The following is an 11,481-nucleotide window of genomic DNA, read 5'->3' as shown; positions in this document are numbered from 1 at the left end:
AGTCGGCTTTTTACAACAATCTCCAAAGCATGAGCCCCGAGATCCCTATATAAGGAACCCAATGCCTCCAATAGCCCAGAGACAACTTCCAGCTGCGCAGAATAGAAACAGCTGTTTCTCCTGCAGTAATAGAGCTGTGGGAATACTGAAAGCTTCAGTACGGCCATGCTAAAGGTCTGGAGGTGGCCAGATCCCTCGGAGAGCAGGGAGTTGAGTGATTTCACCCAAAGTCTCGGATGATCAGCAGTCCTGTGGTTCCCATCTCTATGCAAAATCTCTCTCCATGCCATCGGCAGTAGTATGGTTCGTGCTGAAAAGCTCAGTGGCACAGCATGCCACCTTTCCCACAACTCAGTTTGTGAAATTGCTGCCCCGCTGGATCTGCCCCGGTCAGTTGTAAATGCTATTATTGGGAAGTGGGAGTGTCTAGGAGTAACAACAGCTCAGCCCAAAGCAGTAAACCACTCACACTCACAGAGCCGGGCTGCCGAGTGCTGAAGCTCGTGGCCTGTAAAATTCACCTGTGTTGTATGATGGCAAACACGGGCTGGAGTTGTGCAAAGCCACCTCCACTGGGCTCCGGAGCCGGGGAAACATGTTTTCTGGAGGTTTATTATCCGGTAGAGTCTGATGGATGAATCAGATGCCACGAGAACGTTACCTACTGGAATACATAGTGCCGGCTGCATTCTCTTCAGTGTTATGCAGGCCCTTAAACATGGTTGTGGACACTAATTTGCACTAAATACTATTGAAGATGATTTTCCGAGGATTGTTTTTCATAATCCTCTTTGCATTTTATTTAAGCATGTTTTTTCCCCATTTTTTATATTATTATACAATTGGTCTGCTCGCTCTCTTTTATGCATTACAGCAGGGTACACAAATCAGTGGATGTTAATGTCTGTGTTCCCTATATTTATTTTAAAAAATCATACCTTCCAAAAGTACCCAACTGTCCCGACTCACCATGAACCGGTGAACAGATTATGTTCCAATTGGCAGAAAATAATATAAAAAAGAGCAAGTGAGGGATCCGAAGTGATAATGCAAAACATCCAGGTCAGGTGACAGAGCTGAAGTCGAGGCAGGCTGTGACAACCACGGCCCAATAGCATGGAAAGTGGTCTGGTACCCAGTCCATCCAAGTAGTAGAACACTAAGGTATAGGGAGTAGAACCCGCTGATACCCGAGCAAAATGTATACGAAGGTCAGGGTTTAAATATGCAGGGTTTAAATATGCAGGGTTTGTGACGCGTCGCCATGGCAACCCTAGATCGGGTTCCTCTCCATACCGCATCACCATAGTAACCCTGCTCGCTTCCGTTTCTGCAAGCAGGGGAGGATCAGAGGCATGACTGTTCACCACCGCAATGTGGAAGCGGGTAAGTACAGGTTTTAGCAATGAAGTATGAAAGACTGGATGAACCTTGAGGGGTGACGGCAAGAATATATGTTACAGGGGAACATAATCTTTGTCAGGTACTGCTACACGCGGAGTAAGTGTTGGGAAACCAGGGGGATGGTATCCATAGGATAAAAAGAATGGTGATTCTTTTGTAGAAGCATCCTTAATGTTGTGTGACAGCGTAAACCCCAGGGAGATGCTTAGTGTGGCATTTGGGTACAGGTGCTATCCAGATCGTAAATATGGGTCCCTGGGGTGGAGCAATTTGCCAATGCTCCGTTCCCCCATTCTGTGGAAAATCCATGCTGGCTTTTCCAGGAGGCAAGAAGTCTGCAGGATCCAGTCCAGGATTCCTATGGAGCCGGCATCAGGAACAGGTGCTGGACATTAAAAACACCTGGAGCCTGATACTCAGAGAGACTGTTGGGAGAAGAGGAAGCTCCCTGCGCTCACAGGGCAAGGAGAGGCCCTGAAGAAGAAGACCATCCCTGAGCCAAGTGAGGCATCACCTGCCTGGACCCTTTGTGTGCTGTCTGGGGAGGTTTTCCAGAGCCTGGCGTAGCTGGGTCTGGCGGGTAGGTTGAGTTAGTGGGTGGTTAGGCTGGTCAGTCCGGACCAGCATAGTTTAGTTAGAGAGGGCTCCAATTGGGAGCTAGGTTTTCTTTTTATGATTTGGTTTTTGGGGTTTAAGCAGTTAAAATAAAGCGCTATTTTGTTCAAAGCTGCTGTTCCCGACTCTGATTGCCCTGGAGGACTCTGCTTAGGACCCCTAAATGTGACATGTATGGCCCTCATGCTACAGGGTTTGTCACAGTCGTTATGAGCAAACTCAGGCATAGATAATAGAGAACCAGGCCGACTGTAGATGTGTAGTAAAACACCATAGGTATTGTTCGAGTATTTGATTCACTCTTTCAGTTTGCCCAAACAATCTCCCTCATGAAAACTTCAGCTGTCTCTGCAGCAGAATGAAGGTGAGCAAGAGGTATAAAGTGTGCCATTTTGTTCAACCTGTCAACTACTACCATTATGGTGTTGTGTCCATTAGATACTGGTGATTGCACTATAAAATCCATGGAGACTGTGGGATGGGTAGTACCGTATTTGTTCGATTATAAGACGACCCTGATTATAAGACGACCCCCCAAATCTTAATATTAATTTAGGAAAAAAAGAAAAAGCCTGAATATAAGACGACCCTATAGGAAAAAAGTTTTACCAGTAAATGTTAATTCATTTAAACTATTTTTTTTAATAAAAGCTATGATTGAGAAAAATATTTTGGTTTTATTTCCTTCTATTTTCCAACCTGCCCCCCGGTTGTGCACATCTGCCCCAGAAATGCCTTATACCCCCTATATGCCACTGTGCCCCATGATATGCCTTTTAACCCTCTAAATGCCACTGTGCCCCATGATATGCCTTTTAACCCTATATGCCACTGTGCCCCATGATATGCCTTTTAACCCTATATGCCACTCTGGCACTTAGAGGGTTAAAAGGCATATTATGGGGAAGAGTGGCATATAGGGAGGTTTAAGGCATTTCAGGAGGCAGAGTGGCGTATAGAGGGTTAAAAAGGCATTTCTGGAGGCAGAGTGGCATTAAGGGGGTTAAAAGGCATTTCACAGAGCACCCTGCCTCCAGAAATGCCTTATGCCCCCCATTTAACACTCCCCCCCCGCCCCACTTACCGGTACTTCTGAGTCTCCTGTCATGTAGCTCCTGTCTACACGCTGAGTTCGGGGAACCGGTGCGGGGAACTCTGATCTTTGACAGCCGGGGAAGGTCTGCACGATGCACGCAGGCAACCCCCGCTGCTAGCCACACCTCCTTCCGGCTGCAGCGGAAGTTGTCTACGCGAATCACGTAGACATTTACACGCTGCCCCAGCTGCACACCGGGGACTCTGAAGTACCGGTAAGTGGGGCGGGGGGGTTGAGATAGGAAGATCCAGAGCCCCTGCAGCTGCGGGGGATCTGGATCTTAGTCGTCTCATTATAAGACGACCCCGATTGTAAGACGAGGGGTATTTTTCAGAGCATTTGCTCTGGAAAAAAACCTCGTCTTATAATCGAGCAAATACGGTAATACACAAATTCGGCATGAATTAACATAATCCTTAACAGTGGTTATCCTCCGAGGCCACCAGAAAAGACGGCGAAGTAAGCATAGGCTAACGGAAATACTGGGATGACCTGCCAATGGAGCATCATGCCAACTATGTAAAGCTTTACGCGGGAAAGCAGGAGGTCTCACCAGACGACTTCGATGATAGAAGAGATCATCTTGTTTTTCCCATGTTTTTTATAAATGGGCAATTATCTTTGAAAACGGGTTAATAGTTGTGTAGGGAGCTGATAAAGTCAGGAAGTGTGTAGAAGGTATCACTGGTTGTGTTGGGTCTGTCTCATCAGGGTCTTTAGAGTCTTTACGGTAGAGGGCATCTGCTTTCCCATTCTTACTTCCTGGTCTGTAGGTAATATGAAAGTTGAATCGAGTAAAAAGGAGCCCACCTGGCCTGAGGAGTTTTGGCTCTTTGTAAATACTCGAGGTTACGGTGAACAGTAAAAATAAGAAAATTATGTTGTGCCCCCTCCAGATGGTGTCTCCATTCCTACAGTGTACATTAAATTGCCAATAACACACGATCTCCCCCATCATAGTTCTTTTTGGGTAGTGTCGACAGGGTGAAACAAGCACCCATTGCTACAGTAGAGGTCAGAGGGCAGATCTGGATTAGAACGTACCAGTATAGGGGCAGATGTCAAGCTCTGTTTTAACATAGAAAAAGTGTAAAAAGGCCTCCCACAGGCCTTCTGGCCATGGAGTGGAGCCACTGAAGATCAGGAGAAGAAGACCTGTTGTCCACACTTTTTGTCTCTTTTTTTCACAGTCAAGCACCTGAACTTCGGTGCTTCAAAAATAAAAAAAAGACATGATAGAATAACGAATTTAACTCACGGTGGTTTGTAGTTACAGACCAGAAAATACACGTTGGGTTCATCAAAGCCCTCAATCTTCTCACAGAAATGTTCTCCGCATCCAACCCGCTCCGTTTCGGCCCAGACCATCTACAAATAATAATACGGAAAGGAGCACTCAGTGACATTTCGCATATTTCGAATTGGCTGACAAAAGGTCATTGTGGGCTACCATAGTGGGAGCTTTGATTACGGAGTGAAGTTAGAGGTGTGGCTGGGGGCAGATCTTTATTGACTTCTCCGCCAGTTCTTACTTTCCGCTTCTGAAAGTTGAACGCTTCTGCAGGGGCTTCATAGGATGAATGACCAGAGAAGGGCATCAGCAGGGTGCTCAGGGACCCCAGATAAAGACCCCTAGTTCCTGTGACACTGCATTTGTTGGATTCATCTGTTTTCTGGCACTGGTTATCATGAACTTATCTTGCCTTTTATTGCCTGTCATTGGTTTTTTAATCATCTAGTTTCTTGCCCCAGGTTGTGCCCATCTTGTCCTTTTAAGAACAGTATTGGCCTGAATGGGACATACACGCAGGGCCAGCATGACTGGGCTGGATGTAAATTACCCAATGTGTCTTTTCTATGTGGTAGCCCAGTGGCGACCCTCTGTTAGGGGATTATGCTAATGACAGCTGTTACATAAATACCTCCCAAGGGGTATTTTTTCCCCCGGGGCGGATTTCCCTCACTTTTAGAAAAATTATACAGAGTGAAGTTCCTGCCCACCCTCCCTTGTTTTGTTATGTTCCTGGTATGGCAAGGGATCTCTCGGGGTCTGGCATGAGTGCGGACGTCGGACATCTGAAGTATGGTAACTTGTTTGGCATTAGCCAGACGGCTCCATGCAGGACTCCCCATGGGATGTCCCTGGTGGAATTCGTATCTGTTTCGCTACTGTGCAGGGAGGACGCCGGTAAGCACTCTTAACATTCCCGTGGGATCCAGTCCAGGCCAGCAAGGGCATTCATTGGTTACGCACTTTATGATGATGTCATTAGTTGAGGCTAATTGCGGGTTATGAGTATGTGTTTACATGTTTGAAGTTTACGTTTATGAATGTCACATGTTCAATAAAATCTGTGACTGTTTTAAAAATGTCTTTATTGGGTGATTGATGATTGGCCATGCCCATGTCATGTGTTTGGCTTCTGCATTCATTTGAGGCCTCTAGCTTGTACTGTAACTGCTTATTGTCCTCCAGACCTGACACTAAGGTTCCTCTAATGACCTACTGGCCTCTTTTCTAACTCACCTCCCTAACTCTATGAAATCTCTTTCTGGATGGTGTTTTTCTTTCTCCTCCTTTGAAATAAACTTATCTCTTCCCTTTGTTAAATCCCTTTGTGCAGTTTAGTTTCTCCCCCTCCCCATTTACTCCCAAGTCACTCTCTTCTGTTATCACTGACAGCACAGGAGCCCCAATGCTATTTTCTGCATTGGATTTTTCTTCCTAACTGCATCATTTTACTTTTATCAACATTAAACTGCAGCTGCCGCTCACTCCCCCATTCTTCTAACGTTAAACTGCAGCCACCGCGCTCTCCCCCATTCTTCTAACATTAAACTGCAGCCGCCACGCTCTCTCCCATTCTTCTAACATTAAACTGCAGCTGCTGCTCACTCCCCCATTCTTCTAACGTTAAACTGCAGCCACCACGCTCTCCCCCATTCTTCTAACATTAAACTGCAGCCGCCACGCTCTCTCCCATTCTTCTAACATTAAACTGCAGCTGCTCTCTCCCCCATTCTTCTAACATTAAACTGCAGCCGCCACGCTCTCTCCCATTCTTCTAACATTAAACTGCAGCTGCTGCTTTCTCCCCCATTCTTCTAACATTAAACTGCAGCTGCTACGTTCTCTCCCATTTTTCTAAAATTAAACTGCAGCTGCCGCGCTTTCCCCCATTCTTCTAACATTAAATTGCAGCCGCCGCTCTCTCCCCCATTCTTCTAACATTAAACTGAAGCCGCCGCGCTCTCCCCCATTCTTCTAACATTAAACTGCAGCTGCCGCGCTCTCCCCCATTCGTCTAACATTAACCTGCAGCTGCCGGGCTCTCCCCCATTTCTCTAACATTAAACTGCAGCTGCCGCGCTCTCCCCCATTCTTCTAACATTAACCTGCAGCCGCCACGCTCTCTCCCATTCTTCTAACATTAAACTGCAGCTGCCATGCCGTCCCAAATTCTTCTAACATTAAACTGCAGTTTTCGCGCTCTCCCCCATTCTTCTAACATTAAACTGTAGATGCTGTACTTACTCCATTTTTCTAACATTTAACTACAGCTGCCCTCTCTCCCCATGCTTCTAACATTAAACTTGCTCAGAATGGCTTTTATATATTGAATGTGTACCTGCGTGTAGTGTCCGCACATCTTCTCTTCTTGGCACGTTGAGGTGGTGAAGTTGTAGTAATCTCGTTCACGGTGCCAGTCGGACAGACCAAGCTCTACATCCAGCCCCGACCCCGACATCAGGAACAGGTTTTCTCCCGTGTAGCCCCTTTCCTCATTATGTTCCCATATACATTTTGCAGCGTACAATTTGGCGAGTTTCTCCAAAGACGGATCCCATCTCTGAAATCACATCATCACATGTCACTTCCAGTCATCTATAGTGTGATCAGAGCCCAATACAACCTTAGCTGGGATCTCCATTATGAGATAACGCCTGCTTTCCAAATATCTCAGTGGCCTTTTCTAGACCAGGCAAATGCTCTGATGGCATCTGACTTATCAGGCCGAGCGCCAATACTCTCTGTTTAATAGGCCTGGGGAAGACCGTGGTTAACACAAGGAGTTCAGAGAAGTTATTTTATTGAACTCGTGTCTTAAAATTCGAAAATCACCAAACTGTCAAAAATCATATAATGCAACTGTCAGTATCTCAAGGTACCACCAAAACCACCAAACCTGCCCTCCAATCATATAATGCAACTGTGACAACAAAATATCCCCAGGTACCACCGAGGCCACCAGCAGTAAACAGATGCACAACTACTAAATATCAGGAACAATAACACTAAATAACTAATAATAATCAAAAATGTGCAAAAAAACACAACCGCGGCTGCCCTAACCCAGTCTTTACATTTTGTCACAAAATAACCCCAACTCCTGCCCTGACCGAGTACCCAGATCCCTTCCAAGGGCGAGTGCCCTGACTCCCCAACTCACCAGTGCAATCATGTCTGAAGCTGGTGGGTCCATCTTAGATCGATAGAAGTTGTGTTTTTCCACAATGAATTTCTTCTCTTCATCATTTAGAGACAATACCAAGGGGAGCACACAACAGAGCAGGAGATGCAGCATCCTCAGTCACTGAGGGTCCCGCTGTGTGACACTGTGTGTTCTGTGTGCACTGTGAGATAGCCACTGCCTGCCGTATGTGGAATGAGACAGTCACTTCCTGCAGTTTGTGGAATGAGACAGTCACTGCCTGCAGTATGTGGAGATTGTCACTGTCTGTTTTATGTGGAAATGGACAGTGTCTGAAGGATGTGGAGTGAGACAGTCAGTGCTTCTAGGTTCTGTAGTGAGACAGTCACTGCCTTAAGCATACGGAGACAGTCACTACTTGCTGTATGTGAGATGATCTGCCTACAGTTTATGTAGATGGTCTGCACCTGTACTAAGTGGAAAGGGTTAGCACATATAATATGTGGAGTGAGATGGTCTGCAAGTTGTTTAGTTAGATGGTCAGTGTCTGCAGGTTGTGTGATGAAATGGTGAGTGCCTGCAGGTTGTTTAGTTAGATGGTCAGTGTCTTCAGGTTGTGTGATGAAATGGTGAGTGCCTGCAGGTTGTTTAGTTAGATGGTCAGCATCTGCAGGTTGTGCGATGAGATGGTCAGTGTCTGCAGGTTGTGTGATGAGATGGTCAGTGTCTGCAGGTTGTTTAGTTAGATGGTCAGTGTCTGCAGGTTGTGTGATGAAATGGTGAGTGCCTGCAGGTTGTTTAGTTAGATGGTCAGCATCTGCAGGTTGTGCGATGAGATGGTCAGTGTCTGCAGGTTGTGTGATGAGATGGTCAGTGTCTGCAGGTTGTTTAGTTAGATGGTCAGTGTCTGCAGGTTGTGTGATGAAATGGTGAGTGTCTGCAGGTTGTTTAGTTAGATGGTCAGTGTCTGCAGGTTGTGTGATGAGATGGTCAGTGTCTGCAGGTTGTTTAGTTAGACGGTCAGTGTCTGCAGGTTGTTTAGTTAGATGGTCAGTGTCTGCAGGTTGTGTGATGAGATGGTCAGTGTCTGCAGGTTGTTTAGTTAGATGGTCAGTGTCTGCAGGTTGTGCGATGAGATGGTCACTGTCTGCAGGTTGTTTAGTTAGATGGTCAGTCTGTGCAGGTTGTGTGATGAGATGGTCAGTGTCTGCAGGTTGTGCGATGAGATGGTCAGCGTCTGCAGGTTGTGTGGTGAGATGGTCAGTGTCTGCAGGTTGTGCGATGAGATGGTCAGCGTCTGCAGGTTGTGTGGTGAGATGGTCAGTGTCTGCAGGTTGTGCGATGAGATGGTCAGCGTCTGCAGGTTGTGCGATGAGATGGTCAGTGTCTGCAGGTTGTTTAGTTAGATGGTCAGCGTCTGCAGATTGTTTAGTTATATGGTCAGTGTCTGCAAGTTGTGTGTATGTCAGTTCCTGCAGTATATGGAGACGGTCACTGCTTGCAGTATGTTGAGGCGGTCGCTGCTTGCAGTATGTTGAGGCGGTCACTGCTTGCAGTATGTTAAGGCAGTCGCTGCTTGCAGTATGTTGAGACTGTGTGTTAATGCTGTTGTACAGATGGAACAGAAGGATATAAAGTCTCTGGCAGGGCGTGCGCAGCATCGGTGCCCCACCCGCTGATGCATTGTGCTGGAAGCAGAAATATTGTGTTTGAGGGACCAGGGACTGGGCAGAGTCTGGGAACACACTGCACACCCAGTGCGGGATTAATAACAACTGTGTGGATGAGTTCCATCGATACATACAGCCCACGTATGGACACACATCTACACAGGGACTTCCATAACCCAGGGCCAATATTTTATATGGATGTTTATAAAGAAACATTTTTATGTAGTAAATGTGCCTCAAAAAGTAGATTTGCCATTTTTTCACTTCAGTATGATATTATAAAATGACTATACCATATAATAATAATATCTTACGTTATATTACTATATTACATTTTATTACTATATCATATTTGTATTAAAATATGATATATTATATTATAATATAACTATATTATACAATTATATTATATTACTATATTATGTTAAATATTATGGTATTATATTATAATATTACTATAGGATACTATTATATGATATTACTATATTATATTACCATATCATATTTTATTAAATTATGATAATATTAAATGGTACGATAATATCTTATATTATGCAACTATATTATATTATATTACCATGTCATATTTTATTAAATTAGGAAAATATTATATTATATGATATCTTATAAACTATTTTACATCATATTACCATATCATATTAAATATAATATTGCTACATGATATTATAATATTTCTACTTACTCAGGTAAGTGCTCCAAGGTAAGTACACTCAGGTAAGTGTTCTTGTGTAAGTGCTCTACGTAAGTACCCCTGTGTGCTGGGGGGCTGTTGGCTTGGACACTCAGATATGGATAGAATGGCAGCATCTCCCAGAAAATCTCGTGGGTCTGGAGATTTCTGGTGACAAAATTCTGATTTTGACATGAAATGTTTACAATACATAGGGCTCCAGTTTTTAATAGTATATGCTTTACACTGCTATACAGATCCGTGGACCTTTCCAGCCTGTAGTATACTCAGTTCAGCGGCCTTTCTATTTGCTTGCAATTGCAGGTGACCGCCTGGCGTGCACCGCTTGGCACTTAACGTTCCTGAAATGTTTGGTTTTGTGATTGGTTTTGTGCGTATAAAATGCCAGAGGAGAGTGAGGTCATCGTGAGGCGGATTCAGATGGTAAAATCAGTTTGAGCAAAATCATTTTACAGGCGCCTGTAAACCCTTCGCCATAAACTCATTTACTGCCTAAACAAACGGAGCGTTCCTATGCACCATACGTGTACTGTCAGTGTGTGAGTGTTACTATGTATCATGTGTATGTATACCGTCAGTGTGTGAGTGTTACTATGTAGCATGTGTATGTATACTGTCAGTGTGTGAGTGTTACTATGTATCATGTGTATGTATACTCTCAGTGTGTGAGTGTTACTATGTAGCATGTGTATGTATACTGTCAGTGTGTGAGTTTTACTATGTAGCATGTGTATGTATACTCTCAGTGTGTGAGTGTTACTATGTAGCATGTGTATGTATACTGTCAGTGTGTGAGTGTTACTATGTAGCATGTGTATGTATACTGTCAGTGTGTGAGTGTTACTATGTAGCATGTGTATACTGCCAATGTTTTGTTGGCTCTACACCCATGGTTTGAGCATCAGAGGCATCTGCTGGGATTAAGGGATGGAGAGAGGCCCCTGAAGGTGGACGAACAGTGACAAGATTGGCCTCATTTAACCCCAGATAAGGCTGGATGTTCTTGGGTTATAACCTGGATGCTTCCCAAGCCCAGAGGTGGCTCCAGACGCGACTCACGCAGTCTTGTAACAGGTGGGAAGAGCTGGAAGAAGTCATGGAAGAAGTCATTTCTGCAGATCATCTTCTTATGCGCCTACTTAAAGAAGCATGACTACCAAGCCAAAGGACCCAACCAATCCCAGAGCTACTCTGAGCTGTGAGCTCCGCACATACAGTACTGTTCCAACGTTTTAGGCAAGCGTAAAAAATGCTGTAAAGTAAGAATGCTTACAAAAATAGACGTTAATTATTTATTAAAAAGCTATTTTTATAATTTATCAAAATGTAAAGTGAGTGAACAAACAAAAAATCTAAATCAGATTAATATTTGATGTGACCTCTGTTTGCCTTCAAATGAGCATCAGATGTTTGTTTCCAGATATTCTGTCCAAGCTCTTTTGAAGCAGACAAAGTTGAGGACTGTAGACGCAGTGGCCGCCAAGGAAAGTTAGTGCAGCAGATGAAAGACACATCATGCTTACTTCCTTTCGCAGTCAGAAGACGTAAAGC

General features: G+C 44.6%; 1 protein-coding gene across 1 annotated transcript in view; it reads right to left on the bottom strand.

Moving 5' to 3' along the window:
- LOC128498250 (uncharacterized) overlaps window positions 1-9,209 on the bottom strand; it is a 16,913-nt gene extending 7,704 nt beyond the window's left edge. The window contains exons 1-3 of the mRNA XM_053468471.1: window positions 8,016-9,209; window positions 6,745-6,966; window positions 4,374-4,483 (exon numbers count right to left, since the gene is read on the bottom strand). Coding sequence (XP_053324446.1) covers window positions 4,374-4,483; window positions 6,745-6,966; window positions 8,016-9,209 — 1,526 coding nt within the window. The remainder of the gene's footprint in view (window positions 1-4,373; window positions 4,484-6,744; window positions 6,967-8,015) is intronic.
- Between the last annotated feature and the right edge of the window lie 2,272 nt (window positions 9,210-11,481).

Source organism: Spea bombifrons, chromosome 1, assembly GCF_027358695.1.
Source record: "Spea bombifrons isolate aSpeBom1 chromosome 1, aSpeBom1.2.pri, whole genome shotgun sequence".
NCBI lineage: Eukaryota > Metazoa > Chordata > Amphibia > Anura > Pelobatidae > Spea > Spea bombifrons.
Note: the sequence above shows the minus strand (reverse complement) of the source record. Positions and strands in the feature narration are given on the sequence as shown.